The sequence below is a fragment of the Rosa chinensis genome, chromosome 6 (assembly GCF_002994745.2).
Source record: "Rosa chinensis cultivar Old Blush chromosome 6, RchiOBHm-V2, whole genome shotgun sequence".
Taxonomy (NCBI): domain Eukaryota; kingdom Viridiplantae; phylum Streptophyta; class Magnoliopsida; order Rosales; family Rosaceae; genus Rosa; species Rosa chinensis.
Window position 1 is genome coordinate 64,153,277 of NC_037093.1, and position 24,138 is coordinate 64,177,414.

At 39.6% G+C, this 24,138-nt stretch overlaps 2 protein-coding genes across 2 annotated transcripts; both read right to left on the bottom strand.

The window, feature by feature from the left end:
• Positions 1 to 12,076: 12,076 nt before the first annotated feature.
• Positions 12,077 to 15,398, bottom strand: LOC112170459 (exocyst complex component EXO70A1). Its single transcript, XM_024307753.2, has 2 exons — positions 15,038 to 15,398; positions 12,077 to 14,688 (listed from the first exon to the last, which is right to left on the bottom strand). Exon 2 carries the CDS (start codon positions 14,679 to 14,681, stop codon positions 12,624 to 12,626), a length of 2,058 nt encoding a protein of 685 aa, XP_024163521.1. The 5' UTR covers positions 14,682 to 14,688; positions 15,038 to 15,398; the 3' UTR covers positions 12,077 to 12,623.
• A 3,759-nt stretch (positions 15,399 to 19,157) lies between these two features.
• Positions 19,158 to 20,420, bottom strand: LOC112171759 (putative nuclease HARBI1). Its single transcript, XM_024308892.1, has one exon. It carries the CDS (start codon positions 20,418 to 20,420, stop codon positions 19,158 to 19,160), a length of 1,263 nt encoding a protein of 420 aa, XP_024164660.1.
• Between the last annotated feature and the right edge of the window lie 3,718 nt (positions 20,421 to 24,138).

Sequence of the window (24,138 nt, forward strand, 5' to 3'; positions counted from 1 at the left end):
AACATTTTATTTTAAAATTTTGAGGAAAAACCAGAACCTCACACATATAATATTCTGTATTCTAAGATCCAAAAACCTTTTTTTATTTTGATTTCTTGGTCAAAATGGTACCCATTAAAAACTGTAAAACAAAAACAAATTTATGACACGCAGACTGATTTATACTTTTTTTTTTTTTTTTTAGAATAGCAGACTGATTTATACAAAAATGATAATTGATGACAGAGTTGAATTGATTGGTATAAGTGTATGATTTAAGAAAATACATAAATGTGAGTTTTAGAGAAAGCAAACAAATGGGTAACTTTAAAATTGAAACATGACCCATATGATGTCTCAGTCCTCGTCCCCAATCCTCCAATATAAGGAAATCAGAAGGATTTGAAAAGAAATGTGTATCAACAATGCAATGCATGTTTCATTATCAGAATATTAATGGCAATTCCTATCGTTATGGTCATGGTCTTCGTAGTCATCATGCATGCCCTTCCTTTCCGGACAACATGGCAAACCTAACTTTCAAGACAAGACAAAATGAGACTATTTCCGATTTGTGTGTGTAAAACATACTTCTCTCATATTCAGTCATTCACATACGCGTCAACGATTGATCATTTTAACATGCACTCTTATACGAAGTTGGCTAAACTACATTGTATTCAATTTTCATCACAAAAACACTATTTCATAGAGAAAATTGCACAAATTCAATCTAATATTCTTGTTGACAATATTGAAATTGTTGAAAGTCACATTTGGGAAAACTAAAAAGTGTGGAATGCTATATGAGTATATTCCTTGTCGTGTTTACTGCAAAGTGGATGAGATAAAAATATGAAGAAATGAGGACTTTAGTTGGAAGAGATTTCGGTACAAGTAAAATGATAAACGGATAATGTTAGATAACATTCACATTACTACTATCTCAAGTTGTTAAATATAATTCAAGGAAGATTTTAACAAAAATGTAGAACCGTAAAAAATTGTAGCCAACTAGAATATTATCACTATCTATTTGTTAGTGATATTTTTATCTCTATAATGTTAGATGAGATATCTTATTAACATCTTCTCAGTTAGAGACACAATTTTTTTTTCTTTCTTTTTTAAAGAGGTGATGCTACATTGCTACCCGCCTTTGTCAAGTGGGGGTCGCCCTTCTTTTAACTCGAAGAGCTTTTCCAATGCCTGTTGTGATGCTACCCACCTTTATCAAGTGGGGGTGCCCTTCTAACATGAAGAGCTTTGAGGCATCTTCACCTAAGTGAAAAAAGTAGAAACCAAGTCAACCACTACATCATTCACACACCAATCACTGGTATGCTATGCTTGGGCAGTTAGGGGCACATAGGAATTGAAATAATAACTCTAAAGTAGTTAGGATGATTTTAACTTGGTCCAAGACTTGATCCCAATGAACAACATACGCGTTAGCACTATCATTAGAGGGAATCGAACCTTAAGCTAATCTAGCTAACTCAATTTTCAACCCGCCATCACCACTTGAGCCAAAATTCTCACAGCAGGTACGTTTCTTGCACTCCCAGTCTTCCACAATTAGTGAACGGAAAAGATTACAAAATAATTCATTTCTAATTACAAGATGTTCTATTTGAGTATATTCTTCAAGCCAAAATAGTCCAAACTCGGAAGTGTTACATCACAGCCGGCCCAGTGAGAAAGGTTGATTAATTCCAATTATCCAAGAAAGGTCCCAGTTTTATTATCCTTATTAGGATCAGAGAGTTTCAGATTTGCAATTTTCGAGTTGAAAAACTTGTAGAACACACCAATTTAAGTCTTACCGAGCCAGCAGCCTAACAAGGACAAAAAGCCATGGCATGAAACAAGTTGGTCTGTGTTCAACCAACCACTCTTGATCCCAAAAGTTAAATTCAATGTTCATCAGAAAAGTAGTGATTCAAACCTCACATGCTCTGCTTGAGTTTCAAAGCATGAAACACAGTGGTGGTTGAGTTGATTTCTCAGGTTTAAATAGCAACTTAGCAGGCATACAAACAAAAAGCCATCCAATCATTTATTCAATTTGTATCTTTATTGATATAACGTCGAACAGATAGGAAAGCCGCTGCTTGTGGTTAAATTCCATTGACTCGGCCTTTTTGGTAGAAAGCAAAGTTTACGTAACAATAGGAAGAACAGATTGAAGAGTGCCTAACCATGCCAGCAAACATTCCTCACGACTTCAGCTTTTTTGGCTTCGAGATGAGGTTTTAGTCTTTCTGACAATTTCTTTCTGATCCAAATTAGACTCTCTTCATATGTATTCAACCGTGGAAAATCGGCTCCCCTCAATCATATACAGGCCAAGCTATTCTTTTTCTTTATGATCAATCCTCAATGAACCAAATCCCGTTGCCAGTCCATTTAATGCCAACTGTGCCACTTTCCGTAACAAACAAACCACACCGTGCTTTGTCAAGCAATAGCTGCACAGGCAAGTTGGAAAAATTCAGGTTAAAAAGCCTAGTCCAAGCTTTAGTCACGCACGTCATATTCGATTCTCTCGATCATCACCCAAAAATCAATAGTCACAAGCAAAAGTCTCATCTGTATAACTCGATACACACAGGCACCCTCCAACAACCCAAGATGACTCCATACAAACTCCAACCAACCTCATGTTGGTAAATATATGATCTAATTGCTATATTAAAATGAAAAACAAGAAATCATTTATGCAGATTGTTAAACCAAAATTTCATCTTAGGGTGCTCACTTAATTTTCAAGACACTAGAAAAGACTCATATGTAAAAGGAGAGGAGGAAAGATGAATTCAATGAATGATTCAGAATGTGGTGTGATAAGTATTTGGATTAAATTCAATTTACCCCCCCCCCTGAGGTTTGGGGGTAACTTCATGTTAGTCCATGTCCTCTCAATTTAATCAGTTTACCTCTCGAGCTTTTCAATTCTCCTCAACCGTGTCCATTCCGTCAAATTTGGATGTTAAATCTGAAAGAAAGAAAAAAAACCACTCTAAGGGCTAAAATTGTCATTTAAAGGAAAAAAAACACCATGACAAAAAAAAAAAAAAACCATGACCAAAAAAAAAATCTTCTTCCTTTTTTTTGTCATGGTTTTTTTTATTATTTCTCTCTCATTGAAGAAGAAGAAGAATTTTTTTTTAATTGTCATTTCAAGGAAAAAAAACACCATGACAAAAAAAAATTCTTTTTTCTTTTTTTAATTCTCTCTCATTGATGAAGAAGAAGAGAATTAAAAAAAAAATTCTTCTTCTTCTTCTTCTTCAATGAGAGAGAATTAAAAAAAAAATCTTCTTCTTCAATGAAAGAGAAATAAAAAAATTAAAAAAACCATGACAAAAAAAAAAAATTTGTCATGGTGTTTTTTTTTCTTGAAATGACAATTTAAAAAAATTTATTCTTCTTCTTCAATGAAAAAGAATTTAGAAAAAAAAAATTCTTCTTCTTCTTCAATGAGAGAGAAATAAAAAATAAAAAAATAAAAACCAATGATAAAAAAAAAAAAATTGTCATGGTGTTTTTTTTCCTTGAAATGACAATTTTAGCCCTTAGACTGGTTTTTTTTTTTTTTTTTTTTTTTTTTTTTTCAGACTTAACATCCAAATTTGACGAAATGGACACCGTTGAGGAGAATTGAAAAGCTCGAGGGGTAAAATGATTAAATTGAGAGAACAGAGACTAACATGAAATTACCCCCAAATCTCAGGGGGGTAAACTGAATTTAATCCTAGGTATTTTATAGATGTAAGATGACTCTTGGAAGAGTAATAACTTTTCACCAAAAGTTGTCATTTGTGAATAGTCATGACTTCTCAATGCATAGTCATATACATTTATTTAATTTCACACATTTTCACTAAATTATTCATCCACAAATTATGCAAAATAAAATATTTAATATTGTTCAAGGAAAACCTAATTTGTGTTTAGCCTAAACTCTAGATTACTTGACCTAGTGGTAATAGGATTTAATTAGAAGGATCTAGAATCCTAATCAAAGTAGAATTACTTTCCTTGTATGATTGAGATTCTATGCATTGTAATCCTCTATATAAAGAGGCCCATATTATCAATGAGAATACATAGCGATTATCTCTCAAATTCAGTTTCTCTAAAACACGTTATCAGCACGAAGCCCTAACCCTGAAATCCTAAATTCGTAGCCTTCAAATCCCAGAAACCACCGCCGCCCACCTTGAAGATCTCAACTCCAGGAATCCAGAACCGGCCGGCAAACTACCGGACCGGCCACCGGAAGTAGCAAAAGTTCTCCTGCCCGGTTCAAGGCCTTCCTCACCACCTCCTGCAGCCATACTCGACCCCCTGCAGCATCTCCACCCCAGAAAGCCGGAACGGGAAATTTCACCACCGGAACCGGCCTAAATTCAACCGAACCGGCCACCGGAATCTTCCTAACCTGAACCGGCAGAAAGAAAGAAAAAAAAAAAAGGGAGGAGATCCCGTGCTGCCCACCTGCTGCAGCCCAAGCCCACTTACTGCAGCCCAAAAGTTGAGCCCACATGCAGCAGGTCCCAGCCAAGCCGCCGAGCCGCCAAGGCTCCAAGCCGCAAACAGCTCTGCCACGTCAGCACCGAATCTGCCACGTCAGCGCCGCACTGCCACATCAGCTCCGACCTGCCACGTCAGCACCACCGGTCAACGGTCAGTCAACGCCGGTCAACACTTTTCCGACGAAGTTTTCCGGCCACTTTTCGGGCAGCTACAGTAACATTTCCGGCAGCTACCATAACTTTCAGGCGACATTTTTCCAACCAACTTTTCGGTCAAAATTTCCGGCAACTTTTCAAGGTAAACTTTTCTAAAAGTTCCCGTTTTTGAAGTTTTTTTTCAATTTCTTCTTCTTTTCTCGGGGACTTCCAACATCTCTTCTTCTACCCCCTTTCTTCTTTACAGGGGAGACCAAAAGCCGAACTGTGGGGGTTCGTGCTCACTCCAAGTTTGGAGCTTGTAGAGTCCTCCAAACTTAAAGTTTGTTGAGAAGAAAACGATCGACCACATACATCGTTGTTTCGATCTAATCCAAAACCCCTTTTGGAATAGGATTTTCTTGGAAGCGACTACGCTCAGAAAATCCCTGATTTCTTGGAAGCTACTACGCTCAGAAATTTAATAGTTTTTCGTGGTAGCCTTTTCGCTTCGAAACTAACCCTAATCTTGTGTTGTTTTTCAGGATGAGTAACCTGAACAAGTTGAACTTCGTTCCACTAGAGACAACTGGCGCAGGATACCAAAGGTGGGTCCGAGATGTGCGCCAACATTTTAAGGCTGATGGACTTCTGGGAGCCATCCAAGAGCCTGGTCAGAACGTGCTCTTCATTTAGCAAGCTACTGCTTTCGAAGCAAAACAAGCTAAAGCCATAATTCTCATGACAAGGCACATGAATGACGCGCTCCAAAATGAATACCTCAATGAGGAAGACCCAAGAAAGCTATGGGTAGAACTTGAGCAACGATTTGGCAACGTTCGTGACTCCTTGCTTCCTGATTTAGAAGTGCGATGGCATAGCCTCCGCTTTTGTGATTTCAAGTCTGTGCTTGATTATAACTCGGAAGCCCTTCGTATCAAGTCTCTGATGGAGTTTTGTGGCCAAGCCATAACTGATACGATGTTGATCGAGAAAACTCTCTCTACCTTCCCCGTCTCTGCACTGATGATTTCAAAGAATTATCGGATTGATGTAAATGTAGGACGTATCACAAGGTTTCATGAGCTCATTGGAGCCATGAACGTAGCTGAAAAGCACGACAACATTCTTGTAAAGAACTATAATGCTAGACCCGTGGGAACTAAGTCTATTCCGGAGTCTAACTATAGTTGCGCCCCTAACGGAGGACGCAAGGAGCGAAACCCTAAAAGTAGGGACAATTCTGGACATTCTGGTCCATATGTTCGCCTAAAGAGGAAGGAAATCGCCAAGAGAGGCGTACACAGAACCGTGGAGGTCAACGTGTGAAGAGAGAGAGAGGCGGAGCCTCCGACCATGGTGGTAACGTCACCAAGAGCATAGGTCGTCCAAATCGCACCCCAAAGGCGCCTCGATTAAGGAGTCTGACCATAATGATGTTTGTTTTCGATGTGGATCAACTGAACATTGGGCCAAATCATGTACCGCACCCCAGAATGTTGCAAACGCATACAAGACGTATCGTGAAGCAAGGGAAGCAAATTACATGGCACAAGAAGATCAAGATGACGATCTAGATCTAAGGGTGGAAGACTATAAGGATCAAGACCCAGAAACTGGCGATTTTGATTAAGTCTTTTTATTTTCCAAGAGATGTAGGCGATTACCATATTACTTTTTATTGGATTAGATTTTCTTTGATCATAGAAACAATGATGTACTCCGTTGGCTTATGAATAAAATTTCGAGTTCTTTTCATTATGACTCAATTTTGATTCTGAGCATATTACTTTGTGACTACGATGACTGGGCCATCAATATTAATTCAAGGACATGGAATAGCCCAAGTTCCCCTCGCCAAAAGGCACCTTGATTATTGTCGCAAAAGCTCTCTACGCTTATAGGGAAAATCACACCTATGAATAGCCAACGGATTCCATGCGACAACGCATGTAGAGAACGGAAATGAGTTCCTTTGCAATACCTCTAATGATTGCGAACAAAGGAGCATCTTAGAGAAGTTTATGTGTCGCTCTAGTGGACTTTATGTCACTATTCGAGCTATTAAATCCAATAAAGTTATGAGAGAAGATCTCTTGGATTTATACACATATTGGCTTTGTCACGACAGGATAGATCATCCTAGTCATGATATGATGATCCGTCTACAAAAGACTTCATATGGACATCATTTCTTTCGAGCGAAACAAAGCATGAATCAAAAGTTGATTTCTAGACTAAGTGTGACCGACACAGCTGCCTAGGGCACTGCCTCCATCCACCACCAGCCTAAGGCTGGCGCAGTCCCTATCCATGACTCCATGGATGGCGTCCATCATGGTGATAACGCCCTAGGTGATATTGTAATCACCAACTTGCTTCACATAGCGTTTCGAACGCTCAGGCCTAACCAAAATACTCAATGGTTGCTTCTAAGGCCTCTCGCTCGTTTTACTAAGCCTTTTCCTTAGGGAAATTAGGACTGAGACCGTCCTATGCAAAGGATATGCCATTACTCACTCTGTTCTTACAAAGAATCCGTAGGGATTTTGTGGATTGATTCAACCAACTTGCGGACGTTTAAATATCTCATGATGTTGGCTGACACGCAAACACACTAGTCACGTGTTGTGCCATTGTCCACTTGTAATGCTGCTTATGCTACACTCCTAGCACATATCATGTGACAACTGGCTCACTCCCCGAATCATCATATTCAGTCAATTGGATTTGACTATGCTAGAGAGTTTACATCGAAGACTTTCGATGGTTATTGCATTGGGACTGATGTTGGACATTATATTCCCATGAACACACCCAAATGGTCTCGAGGAAACGACTACGATATGTGCACCAATCTTCCTATATCCGCTTGGGGTGATGCAATATCGCATGCAGCCATGCTAATTCGTCTACGACCCACCGCCACTCAATATACCTCTGCGTTACAGCTAGTGACTGGGTACAAGTATCGTACTTACGCATATTTGAGTGTGCCATTTATGTGCCAATTGCGCCGCCACAGCGCTCTATGATGGGTCCTTACAGACGAATGGGAAACTACGTTGGATTTGAGACTCCAACAATCGTCCGCCACTTAATGCCCTTGCCAGGCGATCTCTTTACCGCTAGATTTGCAGGTTGTCACTTTGATGAGACAGTCTTCCCGTCGTTCGGGGGAGATAAGAACACAAATGTTCAACAAGAACGACAGGAATTGCCGTGGTCTGTCCCCACTATGTCTCATCTTGATCCCTATTAAAGTGACGAGATCACACAAATATGCTGCAAACATGCCTGCAAGGAAGGACGTCCCTACGAGAGGACGTAGCGCCATCCTACATGGAGGTAGGCATGACGCCAATGCCAAAGAGAGTGGCACTCTGGCGTTACAGGCCATGGCCCCAGCTAGGATGCGTGGGAGGCCCGTGGGTTCGAAGGATACATTGGCACAAACCAATCCTTGAATCATCGACACTCAAAATCCGCCTCATGAGAATCTTCCAGGTTATGGTTATCGTTGGGGGACGCCTCAACGTCAGAACCTATTCTTGAGAATATAGAGCTCTATGAAACTTACACTAGTGTACATGAGACATGGGATAGAAACTCCATCATAATTGATGATGTAGTTGTGTATTTCATTGCGCATGAGTTCGTTGAGTCAGATGATATCGAACCACGCTCCGTTGATGAATGAATGCCAACGTAGAGAGTTTTGGCCTAAATGGAAAGATGCGATCCAGGTTAAGATGGATTCTCTAACGAAGAAGAAGTTTTTTCGAGCTAGAAATGCCAACACCTCCTAACATAGAACCTGTTGACTAATGGGTCTTCGTTAGAAAGCGTAGTGAGAAAAAGAGATGGTAATCTCACCTTATGGCGCAAGGCTTCTCACAAAACGCCCTGGAATCGACTACAATGAGACATATTCTCTCGTAATGGATGTCATTGCACTCCACTACCTTGTCAGTTTGGTAATTTCCGAATAACTGAACATGCAGCTTACAAATGTGGTCACTACGTATCTCTATGGGGATCTAGATACGGAATATACATGAAGGTTCATGGTGAACTTCATTTACCCAAGTCAAGAGGCTCTAGACCACGGAGAGCGTTTACAATAAGATTGAAACGCTCACTAAAGTGACTACTTGATTGGGAAGGGATATGCCCACGCGTTTCTATAACAAGTTTCGGATTCTATCGCGGTTCATGTTGGACATGATCTTCATTAGAAGCCCTTAAAGAGTTAAGGGAAACCGCTGAACACTTGAAATCCGAGTTTGAGATGAAAGGATTTTGGGAGAACACGATTATGTCTCGGTTTAGAACTTGAGCATCGTGTCGATAGATGCTTAGGCATTTTGACAAGGTCAAGCTTTCAAGCACCCCCATGATCGTCCATAGTCTTGATCCTGAAAAGGATCCCCTTCGTCGAAAGGATGATGACGAAGATGTGCTAGAGGCAGAAGTGTCTTACTTAGTACAATAGGCGCATTATTGTACTTATCCCAATGCACAAGACCAGACATCTCATATGTTGTGAACTTGTTAGCTAGATATAGCTCTGCGCCAACGCGACGCCATTGGATTGGTGTAAAAGATATCTTTCGATACTTGAGATGTATGAGTGATATGGGCTTGTTCTATCCCTACAAAGAGATGATGGATTCGGACCCATCACACACCAGGTACGCCGCCAACACTGGCCTGCGTCCACTATCCCCATCCCAAAACGACATGTGTTTTGGAAGGTTTTGCTGATGTTGGGTATCTCTCTGACTCACACAAAGGTCATTCCCAATCCGTTTAAGTGTTCACTATGAGAAAAGACCATGATATCTTGGGGGTCTACAGAATAGACTGTCGCTATATCTTCGAACAATGCAGAGATCATTGCTCTTCACGAAGTGGTTCGTGAATGTATATGGATTGGATCCATAATTACGCATGTTAGAAGCAATTGTGGTTTGAAGTCTACCACAGATGAGCCTACGAGCATTTAGGATAATGCTACTTGTTTTGAACAAATGAGGCAAGGTTACATCAAAAGCGACAAAACCAAGCATAATCAGCAACAACAGGCTCTCCTCGAGATCAAAGTGAATTAGGTTCGATCTGAGGACAATGAGGCAGACTTGTTTACTAAGTCATTGCCCAAATCCACGTTCGAGAAACATGTGGCAAGAATTGGCTTGCGGAAATTATCTGAACTCCCATGATCGTAGTCATCAGGGGGAAGTGTAGACATCAGGGGGAGATGTCTACATGTTCACCTAGAAACGTGAAGGGTGTGTTGTGCTCTTTTTCCCCTTCGACCGAGGTTATTTTTGTCCCACTGGGTTTTTGTTACTCGGCAAGGTTTTTAACGAGGCAACGAGAGAAGCACCGCGTTTGGGCAACACAAGGGGGAGTGTTCAAGGAAAACCTAATTTGTGTTTAGCTCAAACTCTAGGTTACTTGACCTAGTGGTAATAGGATTTAATTAGAAGGATCTAGAATCCTAATCAATGTAGAATTACTTTCCTTGTATGATTGAGATTCTATGCATTGTAATCATCTATATAAAGAGGCCCCTATTATCAATGAGAATACATAGCGATTATCTCTCAAATTCAGTTTGTCTAAAACAAATATTAAATTTTCCAACACTTCATCAAAATTCGGCAGTTGCATTATCCGGAACTCCTCCTTAGCCAAAATCAAAAGCAACCAGATGATCATATCCATCATATCTGGAATTGCTGTATCCATGTAGCCACTAGCCAATGAAGTGCCTCGTTCGAAAGAGTCCCATGAAGAGTAGGAAAAACATCGCTCCCGAGGTTATGAATGTCAATCATTCTCCAAATGTGTGCTCTCAATGAGAAATTGTGGACCACCTCGCCATTATCCTCCCCCTCCTCTTGCCAAGCATGTAGCCTGCCAGAACCTTGTAGTTGTCAGTGGCCGACAAATAACCAGCACCAATGTCAGGCAGTTTCTTGATCATGAAGAATCGAGTCGACGGGTTCCAGATGTTAAACCTCTCATCCAATGCTACAAACACCAAACCATTAGAGGAGGCCAGCAGGTTGCAGCAGCATACCAGTTGCTTCTCGAATGGGAAATGCAGCTTCCTAGCAGAGGAATCATGTCCGAACCACGGTGACTCCAAGTCTAGGGAGTTGAGTTGAGGAGAGCCGTTGCTGGAGACGAGGATTCCGTGTGTGATGGATTTGTGGTCAGAAGCTGATCTATATTGGGATTTGGCAAATTTGGGGCTGTATAGTATAACATAACGCCACCGTTTCGAAACGCAGGTGAATCGGATTAAGGATTTGACCGGCAGCCTGGTCAGGATGTTATTCTCTATAACATCTTCGGGTAATTCCTTAAGGCCATTGCTACTGTTACAAATCTAAGCTATTTCACTAAGAACAACATATAACTTGTAATGAGCATAAGAAAATGAATCCAAATGAAAATCATATATATCTACACACACACACACGAAAGCTTCTTATTCCACAACAGCGAAAGCACTTTTTCACTCCTTCATATATTAGGGGATTTCACTTGGAAAAGAAAATTTTATATATATTATGTGAGAGAACTCAATACCTGAACAAATTCGAAGCTTTTACAGAAAGGTAAACAGTAGAAGTTGAAGAGCGAGGAGGGCGGTGAGCAGCAGAGTGAGATCCACTGCTACCGAGAACCGAATAATAGCGGGACTGAGCAAACCGAAACGTGGTCGTTTAAGTGTTGGGCCAGGGGATGGTTCTTACATCCGATCATGTTCTATATCAATAAAATCTAAAAAGTCTTTTTTTAAGTGGGAGTAAGGTAGCAAGACACTTTAGAATCTCGGTAATTAGTAACATGCTCATTCAGTTAGTATTCAAACTGAGGTCTTCAAGAGTATCTAATTCTCCGTCGCAGATACACGAACTCAAATGCCTCTCAAATTTACTGGCCATAAGCTGATGAGAGTTGGGACTCAAACGCTAGACATGAGATTTTATGCTAGGCCACGTGACCAACCTTACCATACTAGGTGGTTTGAAAAGTCCATTTCGATAAGAAAAGGATATCTTTTGTTTTTTTTAACAAAATGAAGAATTTTTCCGTCAATTTTGAGTATTTGACAAGGCTTAAGGTCCAACAGAAGACCAAATATATTTGCTGACGGAAAGTGAAGTTAAATTTTGGGATCAAAAGTGGGTTATTAACGATATATTCGAGGGTTCTGATACAACTAAAAATCCTTGCACATCCGATGGTAAAATCAATGAACGAGTAGACTCATTTCTTTCAAGACTTGTTTCATTTTTGGCCAATGCTTTCATAATAAAGAATACAAGGCAGAAAAGTAAAACAAAAAGTCTCCGGCTAGAAATTACTAGAAAGCCAAAGTAAACACTAAACAGGTCCCATTTTGAAACGAGGGGTAGAAACTTTATTGTTAACAATATTCCAGTAGAACAAGGCTGTTATACAATTTCAAGCTTTCAACAAAGTTCATTTCATAGTACAAAAAACAAGCACCTCATGAAGGTGACTGGGTTATAACCTTCTCCAGATAAATAGTAAATATAACTTGATCACAGCTAGACTTTTTGATGCACTTTATATCAAAGAATTGTACCGCTGCCTAACCTCGGTAACCCAACTAATAATTCCAAGGACAGAGAGAACGGATGGCTATACCTGAATATTATCTACGCTGGGATCCAAAAGGGATGGTGTTATTTTGTTCATCATTGAGTATGGGGGTCTAGAACTCCACCAGGCAGTGCAAACAGGTTCATCAGATTCAGATGACTTACAAGGTCTCCACATGTTGGAGAATTCTCGGGCAATAGGATAGCAAGATTTAGTTTCAGGCACTGAGGAGGTCATTATGTACAAGATGAAGGCTAACCATCTGGAAGGAAGGATAGTCCTGCCGAGGATTCCACAACAAACAATATAGTTGGATAATCATACAGCTGCAGAGGTAGTACGTCGAAGATCTTTTACTCCATTGTTGAAGTTTCCACTCAGCTGCCTACCTTTGAAACTGCCATATCTCAGAGGCTTTGGCTGAAAGAGAGACATGAGCATTTTCTCCAAAGTCTGCACTGAATACTTTGCATACTTGCTTGAACTCGCATCTTGCTCAACCAAGGGGCCATAATTCTGCATGTAGCTTCTGTAAACAGGCACTACTGCCTGTACTATCAGCTGGCATGTCTTCTCCCTTAAATCTTTATCTGACACTATCCAATTTGACTGCCGCTTATACATTTCATCAAAGGCTTCATTGAAAGTTTTCAGTCTCTTCTTGACAAGATCACGGGCAGTCGCACGACCACCTGAGAAGAGAATTAGACCCTCTCTACTTAGATGACTAGGAAGTTTCCCCCAGCTCTCTCTCAAGAATAACTCGGCATAATAGCCCTTGGACTCTTCATGTTCTCTTAACCAGCGATCCCCCAGAAGAGCTCCCAGCTTAGTTCCTTTTAGGCTCCTGTACAGATGCCAGTGGTTGTTCATTGCAAAAAAGTGCCCCAAGGAGAGATTGAAATCAACCTTTGAGGGATCGCTATATGCCTTAATCCAAGCCTCCAAGTTTTGCTCAATCGCTTTAGCAATTTCCAGCACCTCATTAATAAGGAGTTTCTCTTGAAACTTTTCATGCTTCCAACTTCGATGGATAATCAGAACTTGAGTTAAGATTGGCTTATAATCATCCCCAAGCAGTTTATTACAATAATCAGTGATGAAACTAACCAACTTTGGAACACTCCCATCTGGAGGAGGTGGGTTCTGCCTTTGCAACTTCACCTGAAGAAGAAGTTCCCAAAAAATTTCAGCGGCTCCATCAATGACACTCTTAATAAGGTCCCTTGTCAGGTTTTGGATTTCAACACATGCTCCTCCCCCAAAAAGCCGGTTGAAATCAAGTCTCAACTTGTTCAGAGATGCAAATATATCCAACAACTTCAAAAGCTTTATCGGATCTTTCTTGCTGTCTGTAACAGTCTTCCCAAATTGTAGGAATGCAAGGATACCAGCCTGAGCTGCAATCTTCGCAAAACAACCCATCCACACATCCAATCCAATCCTTTCAAAGACATCATTGCACAGCTTATACTCAGCCTCAAACAAGTGTTTCACTGCAAACTCCAAATGCCTTCCCCACTGGGCTATATACCCCTCTATGCTTTGCACATCATTAAACTCCGCAATTGATATCTCAAGGTAATCCAAATTCAGAGCTTGTAAACTTGCCCTTACATTTGAACTTCGAACTTCAACATAAATAGATATACACTTCTCAAGTCTATTATTAGAAATCATTCTTCCAATAATAGCTTGCAACTTCTGGATTACCATAACAGGTAATGGTGATGGCGCAATGCAGGCTTGTTCTCCCAGTGATGACGACGACGACATTGGAAGTGGCACACTATGTTCTGTAAGGAGTCGCCGGAACTCATTTTCTAACTTGTCCAACGCAGCCTCCAAAAGCCCCCCATCAAGATAAGCCTTTCCCTCATCACTCTGCAATTCTCCGAGACTTTTCAACGACTTCTTCAGATTCGAAAGATACCGCTCATCTGCAACCGCATTATCCTCCAAGTACTCTACTATACCCTCCAACCACTCAATCGCCAACCCACAATTGTTACCCAGAAACCTCAAAGCCTCTTCCAGACGCTTCAACACCGATAAGTAACCCGGAAGATCACTCCTCGGATCCGACAATAGCGACTTTTCAAGCCCATGAACAGCATCAAACACTTTAAGCACAGCTGCGGCAGGGCCAACAGCGCGATTAATGTGACCTCCAACAGCAGCAAGGGCCTCCTTCTCAGCCCGAATGGGCCGAACCGCAGCTTCAAGAGACGGTAATCTCTGGTTAATCTCTTCAAATCTGGACCCTGCCTTCTCTAAAGCCAACCCCAACCCCTGTGATTTCTGTAAGTTCAGCCTCAATGACTTGCTTGCAGATATCAAATTCTGAATACTCTTGTCAGTCACCGAATGCGCCATTCAAATCCTAATCAAACCAAAAACCCCAATTATCAAATCTCTAAAACTCCAAGCCTTACTCAAATTGGGAGCAAAAAAAAAAAAAAGAGTAAAGCAGCTAAATTCAAACAAAAGTTTCAAACTTTATTCATCTCTAAAGCATGATTCTCCCAATTTCTAACAAAACCTCATCTGGGTGTTCACCAAATTTCACAACTAACAAAAACCTCATCTGGGTGTTCACCAAATTTCACAACTAACAAAACCCAAGACGCAAAGAAACAAAAGACCAAAACTTCATTCAACACCGACTAAACCCAAAACCAGATTTTTCTTCCCAGTAAAGAAAATCAACACAAGCAAGAAAAGAAACTTACTTCAAGTAAAAGAGAGATCCAGGGCCGAGTTTGAATCAGATTGGTTCTTCAAATTCACAGAGGGCTTAGAGAAAAAGAGAGAGAGGTTGATACACAAACCCTAATTTAGTGAATGGGAATGAGAGCAGAGTCTGAGAGAATCACTTTACAGGTTGCTATTTTTCGCAGTGTCCGACGGGAAGAGCCAAAGTGGTTGACAGTAAGGCAAAAACCGCAAACTCTTTTCTCTCGTAATTAAACCCGGTTTTAGTCTCTTAGGATTTGCCAGCAAAACCAACCTCTAATTTTTGTTTTGTTTGGTTTTGCTTCACAGGCTCTTTTTTTAGTCTATACCTTTCAGCCTCCACTCTATGATGTTGAAATTTCAAATAATGAATCACTTTACACACAATGACAAGTAGAAGCCAATATACTTGATTTTAAATCTTTGGTTTTGAAACAGAACTTATTTTTGGTCAGCAAATTTAGGTGGCTGCCTTGTTGTTGGGTTTAGACTGGAGAATGAGTGAAACGGACAGTTATAATGAGTATACTATGGGAGTTTTGAAAAATTAAAAGACTGTTATGATAAGTAGACATTGACTTGCTCGTATACTATAAACTGTTCTTCTAGATAATAACGTATCTTTCTCAAAGTATGTTTAGAATTTGACGATTTTTTATTTTTTATTTTTTTCTGTTGAAAGTGATACTCTCCTTACTGTGTAAAGTTGTAAGGAAAGTTTATCTTTTGTTGGGGCACTTTGTTATAAAGTCAAGAGGTTAGTACAACAATTCCAAATAAAATAGAAATGTGTAACATGGTTGTACCATCATTTGGCCAAATTTGTTGTTTCTAGTCCTGTGTATTCACAAATACCAAAAACAAATCATATTCACATGGGAAGATGTGGTTCCTTCATCTTCTGCATGAGATTGACATATAATATACAGTGAAGCTAGTAATCACAGAGAGAGAAAAAAATGAAAAAAAAAAAAGTAAATAATACTAACACACATTTTTCCTCTTAGAACAGTTGAAAATAGAAAAGCTTGTTCCAAATTTTATTACAATTTCTTCTTTGTAAGTAATTTGGTTATTTTTGATTGAATTTTCTCTTCATCTGGTTCTATTCTAATTGAATTGTCACCCCAACTCGAAGACCTCCACTGCACAAAGATAGAAAAAGTAAATGAATAATTGATAAAGTGTACCACTCTGAAGCAGAAAGACATGAAGAATATTCTACTGTTTCTCTCTGCAAATGGAAAAAAATTATTACATTAATCTCCCTTCTTCTTTTTTTCATCTGATCATAATGTAAAAATAATTACCTCTAGACTTGTAAATTTCTCCATTCTTGGGGACCCATGAGAGTGAAACTCCAAGCTGTTTATGAATGTTAAATTGGTTTTCTGTTTATCCCCTCTTCAACAAATTGCAGAGTTTTTTATGAGTGTCTCATTCTGGTAGTTGGCCTACTCACCATGAATGCACTGTCTCTATCTCCTTGCAAAGATCATCAAACCAGAAACTGTACTGACTTCAGCAAATGCTCGAACAATATGTGACAGTTTCTTAACACCCAAGCTTGTCTTTCAAGTTCAAGAGCTGCATCAAGACTCTTAAACCAAAGCTTTGTTCGCTGAATACGCCCATTGAAATTTGAGTGAAACAAGTCCGAAAAGGGGGAAATATTTTTCCCTTTTCGCATTTAATCTCAAAGTGATTTGGAGAGTACTTATTCTTGATCCTCTAATTCTCTAACCAAATAAATAGGCGAAATTTAGACCCAAAAAAAAAAAAAGGCGAAATTGAGATAGACAAGGGATTGGACTCCTCTGAAATGCTAGTTGTGTCGAATATAGTTCACAAGATTGTTTTAATATACTCTATTGAGCATCGTCAAGCTCCACTAGTGACAGGAGTCCCCTCATTTGGATTCACTGTGGGACTATCCTCTTGGAACTTAGTTTTGAGCCCAAATTCAACAGGTGCCCCATCCCATTTGACGAAAGAAAAGTAAACTTTGTTTTTTGGTCAAAAGAACAGTAAACTTCACTAGTCTTATAAAAGTCTTATTTCCGATCGAATTAGGGCAACTCCAACCATGGGGTGCCAAACCAAAATTTTCCCAAATATAAGACTTTTGTTCTCCAACCTTGTGTTTTGGGTGGATCTGGTCCTATAATTATGGGACTCGGCCTCATTTCTAGTCTCAAATTTGAGACAAATCCAAGTCCAAGACTCAGCACTGTTGGCCGGGACCACACATTCTGATAACCCAGCCCAATAGGCGGCCTGACTCGCTGGAAGCCACGGGTAGGAAGCACGCGCGGAAGGGAGCACATGGGAGGACGAAGACGCGCCAACTTGCGCTGGAGAGAGGAAAAGTCACATGCAGGTCGTCTGCTGCAGTGGGCCCCGCACCTGGATTGTGTCTGCTGCCGACCGTTGGCACACTCAACGGTCCATTTCTGCACGGCTGAGATCGCTCCATTTTTAAAATGGACGGTCTGATGTTGGTTTTTTTTTTTTTTTTTTTTTTACACTGAACGGATCTATTTAGATCTGATGGGTCAGATTTGGGGGGAAAAACCTTATCAACGGCTCTTATTAAATGAATGGTTATTATTTCATTTTTGTTCCAGAAAAATAAAATAAAAAACCAGAAAATTATGGGAAAAAAATATATCCGTTGGAACAGTAAAATATAGGAAATTCTATAAATACCAACCCATTCTTTTCTATTTTCTCACACCAAATATCCTCCATCTCCTTCACAATTTCTCATTCATTAACCCATTTTCTTGTTCTTAAATATATCTTCCTTTTTTTTTTGTCTTGGAAAAAATGGCTCCAAGAGGGGATTCTTGGAGGCACAATGAAGAAGTTATTCTTTGCCAAGCTTGGATCACCGTTGGGGGTGATGGTTGCGTTGGAAAAGATCAAAAGTCGGACTTATTGTGGAGTCGTGTGGCGGAGGAGTACAATGCTCACAAACCGGCCGGTTGCATGGATAGAACACATTCTAGTTGCCACGCTCGTTGGAAGAAAATAAGTCCGGCATGTATGAAGTGGCGCCAAGCTCTTAACAAGGTCGAACACTTTCAACGAAGAAGCGGCGAAAATATGGAGGACGAGGTAATTATATTGAAATATGTTTAATAATGATTATATGTTTAATAATGATTATATGTAGTTGTTTAATAATGTTTAATATGTTTAATAATGATTATATTTTTATTGATCGATTTATACTAAGCCAAGGTCATTTTTTTAATATTTTATTTACTTAATATTATATGTAGCTCATGAATGTTAAATCAACGTACTACGACTCCGAAGGTTGTGATTTTTTGTTTGACCATTGTTGGCAATACTTGAAAAATACGGAAAAGTTTGGGAAAACGCCATCAATGGATAACACCTACTTTAGTGTTCCTAATCATGTCAACTTGGATGACGATGGAACACCCACTACTGAGGATGAGCTTCCGTCATCAAGAAAGGCACGTCCTCAAGGACAGAAAGCACAGAAGCTAGCTAAGAAAAAAAGCAATAAGCAGGATGCGGATGGCCTTCGAGTTCAAATGCAGAAATGTTATGAACAAACAGAACGCGAGTACCAACAAAGGCAAAGACAGTTTGAGGAAGGTCAACTAATTGAGCAACGCGCTGAGGATGCTCGCACGATGCAGGTGGATCCATCAATTTTCACCCCAAGAAAGAGGAGTTATTGGGAGAGGAAGCAACAACAAATAATTGATAAGGAGGCACAAACTTCAAGCATCCCGGAACAATCTCAAGATCCTACACCCCCTGAAGGAGACAACACAAGCTTGACCACTTATGATCCACTTGGCCAGACATCTTGGATGTAATGAATATTGTTAGTTGCTTTGAATGGTTTGTGTTTTAAATTATGATAATAAAAATTATTTTGTTGAGTAGATCTCATCTTTGAAAAAAAGCATTGAACTTTTATTTCCATAATAAAGCACACCACACAAATTAAAAGCATACAATACAAAGTAAAAGCACACAACACAAATTAAAAGCACACAACTAAAGTAAGCCATGACCACTTATCATGACAACATGACTACTTATTGAAAGCACAAAAAAAAAAAAAACTCCTCACTGCTGGTTCTGATCAGCTTGTAACTTCATGGACCATAGGTGATCGACTAGATCGTCTTGGAGGTTTTTATTCATCACTGGACATCTAACCTCCCTATAACGACGCAAGAATTGATTTAGTTGTTGCGGATTGCGATGAACATCGGTGTCCATTTCTGGTCTCTTATATATCTCTGCTTTCCTTGGTCTGGTTGGGATATCATCTGGATCAAATGGCTGTGCTGCATCTTCATCACGCTCATCTTCAACAATCATATTGTGCAAGATAATGCACGTCATCATGATGTATTGAAGGTTCTCCTTACTCCACCCACGAGCTGGTCCTCTTATGATTGCCCAACGAGCTTGGAGAATACCAAATGCTCTCTCCACGTCTTTTCTGTATGCTTCCTGCATCCTTGTGAAATGTTGTGTCTGCGGCGACCTCGGGTTTCGGATTGCTTGTACAAATGACCCCCACTTAGGGTATATGCCATCAACTAGGTAATAACATTGATGATAATGCCTATTACGTACCTGGTACCTCACTTCAGGGGTTTCACCAACGCATTGGGCATTGAACAACGGTGAACATCCAAGGACGTTAATATCATTCAGGGAACCTGGAAGTCCGAAGAAGGCATGCCAAATCCAAGTATCGTAGGAGGCCACCGCCTCTAAGATGATTGTCGGTTTCCCTTTGTAGCCAGTATACTGCCCTGCCCATCCCGTGGGACAATTTTTCCACTGCCAGTGCATACAATCAAGACTACCGACCATCCCCGGGAATCCCCTTTCTTCAGCTTTGTCAAGCAGCCTTCGTAAATCTGCCGGTGTTGGTCGGCGGAGGTAAGTCTCATGGTACACATTCCAGATTGCTTTTGTGAAGTGCTCAAAAATCTCAATGGCAGTGGTCTTCGCAATATCTAGGTAATCATCGCAGAAATCAGCTGTGATGCCATACGCGAGCATTCTCATGGCGCATGTCAGCTTTTGTTCAGTGGATAAGCTTAGTCTCCCACAAGCATCTCTTGTTTGAACAAAATATGGGTCGTAGTTGGCCACGTCGCGCATCATCCTGTCAAAGACCCAAGGTTGCATTCTATATCGCCTACGAAATATGTTTGGTTCATACCTGCACGGATCCGTGAAGTATTGAGCTTTGAGTCGAAGATCCATCAACTCTCGATCCCTCGCCTTATAGGTACGACCTTCTGAAGAACCACCCCATTGTGAATCCTCATCTTCCAAAGTTTGGATTTGCAAGGCAGCGGCAGACATCATCAAGGCTCGTCGACGACTTCTCGTGACGGCCTCTTCTTGATCTTTCTGCAACCATTTCGTCAAACGATTCATTGCAGAAATGGTTTGACAAAATCAAAACGGAAAAGAAAGAAAGATTTGTGTGATTTGGGTATGAGAAGTGTTTGTGAATTTGTGAGAGATGAGAATGACAATGACCCCATATTTATGGACGGTTTGAGTTCATATAATTAGATAAGATATGACACGTGGCGGACAAAGAATCAACCGTAATTTGGACAACCAATTACAGATTGACACGTGGCGCTGAAATCACATCGAAATTCGGCTGTTTGGCATATATGCCGACACAAAACATCAAAATATCTTCTAAATAGTTAGATTCTGTCGTATGTGCCGACACTTTTGTTGTATATGCCGACACAAAATAAAAAATTAAAATTTTTAAATAATAAGAATATTTTTTAACTATTATGATCTAAATAGTTAGATTTTTATTCGTATGTGCCGACACTTTTGTCGTATATGCCGACAAAAAAAAAATTTAAAATTTTTAAATAATAAGAATAATTTTTAACTATTATGATCTAAATAGTTAGATTTTTATTCGTATGTGCCGACACTTTTGTCGTATATGCCGACAAAAAAAAAATTAAAATATTTTTTTAAATTCATTAAATAATAAGAATAATTTTTAAATATTATGATGAAATGTTAAATTATTTTTTAACCTTATTTAATTAAATTAACATATTTTTAATATAATATTCATCAAAATTATACTCATATTATATTTTAGTCAAGAATAGTGAAAATAGCACCCCCAAATGGTGCCTATGGTTGGAGATGAGAATTGAGTCCTATATGAATAGTGCAACAAGGGGGTGCTAAAATGAGAATAGCACCCCCAAATGGTGCCTATGGTTGGAGTTGCCCTTAGGTTCTGTTTAGTGGTCCAGCAATAAGTATGGCCTAGACTCATTAACAACTTTCAACTACTGAGCCCATTGTTTATTTCCAATTCTAAACTAGGAAATGAGGTTTGTCATCTCTATTCTTTTTATATGTCCAACCCACCGTCTCGTCCTATCCCTCGTGAAGTTACATAAAACAAGTCAACCCTCAATATTCTGTAAATTCAAAAGCCATTTGAGGCAATTTTATTTCTTCTTTGTTTGGAGTTTGATGACAACTAGTTGTATTAAGCTTTTATAGGACCAGTTTGGTATGAATGTGCTTGTAAGACAAGTTAACTAATGTTGTAATATGAGAATAAGTGATTGTTAAGTAAAGCAGTTAAGGGCACGTTTACTTACTTGGAAGGAAAAAGAATGATTACAGGGTAAAAACATTCATGCGTTTACTAACACATAAAGGAATCGGAATGATTCCGGATAAAAGAATTCTTGCGTTTACTAACACAAGAATGAATCGGAATGGATGTAGGTCCCACCTCCTTATCAGGAATAGATTCCTGAATACTCAGGAATTCGATTACGAAGGGGGGAGATGGGTTTAGGAATCATTCCTCCGGAATCAATACCGATTCCTTTCTTCTCCCATTCCACTTGTCTCCGATTCATGATTATTTTCCATTCCAAGTAAGTAAACGTGCCATAAGTGTTTGGTAAACTGGATTTTTAAACAAAACTTTTGCTTTTTGCTCTAAAAGAATAGTAAATTACCACTAACTAGACTTTTTATCCAATATTTACCATTAACAGGCCTTTTTTTTTTTTATATTTCCCTTGCGGTGCGCAAGGCCCATATCCCGTGCGGCCATTTTCCTACTAATTTTTTGAATTGTTCTGTTAGTGAGAAATTACAAAATAACCTCAACTGATTTCTAATGGTAGCACTGACCCTCAGTAGTGTATTGATCCTCAGTAGCACTCAACAATAAATATATTTCAGAGATCGCATTATCTACCAAGTTAAACAGGTAGAAAAAGTAAATGTAAATTTTCCATGTATGCTACTTCGATTAATTTATGTATATGATAAATGCAAATATGAGTACTGACCCTCAGTAGTATCAATCCCATAAGAAACTAACAAACACAAAACCAAAGCTACTAACCCTCAATACAAAAGCACAAGTCTAAAACTATGATTCCACAGCAGGACTATAGACATTGATTCCACAAAAACAATAGATATTGCATCCTTTGGATACCCAGCTTGATCTGTAGTTTTAGCTCCTCAGATGTAACACCAGGTATTGACCTTGCAGAAATTAGAAATTATGACTAATTGACTAACGAAACAAATTCACAAAAAGAAACAAATTCAAAAACGAACTTCCAAATGTGATAACCATCGAACACAACGGTTTACATGCACAAAACCCAACAACTAACCCCAATCTGTCAAAACCTCACTGCCCTTAAAATTTGAACACATCTTTTAACAAAAATACATCAACCACTTTCTGATTGTATCAACAATTAGCTAGCAATCCCGATTGAGCTCCAGAACTTTAATATGAAACCAAAAATTTCAATAGTGAACATAATCACCACTCACCAGGCATGAAATTCTTTGTAAATTATGAAACTAAAACAAATTTCGGTCACTTTCTCACAGAAAGAACATATCAAACCAGTTCAAAGCTACTGACCCTTAATACAAAACCGGAGTCGCGCCCTAGCTCGCCGCCTCGCTTGGCCGGCTGGTTCGCCACCGGAGCCTCGATTTGGTGCTTCGCCGGTTGCTTCGCCACCAGAGCCTCGATTTGTTGCTTCGCCGGTTGCTTCACTACCGAAGCCTTGATTTGTTGCTTAGCCACCGAAATGGAAGCAAGGTTTTGATTTTGGGGAGAAATGGATTTGAAAGAGATATGGGCTAGAGTGAGCTGTATCGTGATATATGGGTGGCAATTTTTGTAATTTCATAAAAGTTGTTCTATCCTTTTTGTCCTTAATGTATAGAATCCTCACTGTATAGAAATTTATTCATTGGTATTCTCATAAATTTTAAGAATGGTACACCAAAGAAAGAAAGAGGCAAGCCCACTAACTCTGATCCAGAAAGACCGATCATAGTGACCTTAGCCCTACCAATTCCACTTTCTTGCAGGAGTGTATGTGCTATGACACTATCAGACTAATCATACTACGATCACAACGACACGCGTCATAATCTTTTATGAGGTGAACGAAAATGCTTTTTTCCATGTTCTAATGCACATCGGCCCTAAAGCTGTCAGTGGGGTTTAGTCAAGTAAAGCATAAGGCGAGAGACGGACAGAAGCGGAATCGAAGGGGTTGGTTGAAAGGCAAGGATAGCGTAATTGGCTAATTGGTGGAAGGTAAGAATAGCAGACCGATTTAAGGTCCTTCTCAATGCCCGGGCATCCATCCAATGCATTTTTTTCGATCTTTTACTAAGGCATACTGAACCGTGCTCAATAAAGCGGCTATTCCACCTACGTGGAAAGCCGTACTTTTCTTTTTTTACTAAGAAGACGGGTTGATTTTAGAAAAGTTATGTCTCACCTAGAGGTCTTTGTGTACTCCTTCAGAGCTTCCACTTTTGAAAGAATTTTATTTCGCCTAGGAGTTAATTCAGTCTCTTTTGCTGAATCGACCTATAAGAAGGAAGAAGAACAAATTAGCCTTCCCTTCCACTTATGCCAAGGCATGAGCATCTCCTCCGTTTTCCATACCTTTGGAATCTCAGATCTCTCTCGACACTGAGAATTTTTTATGTGCCCAGGTCGATAACTCCCCAAAAT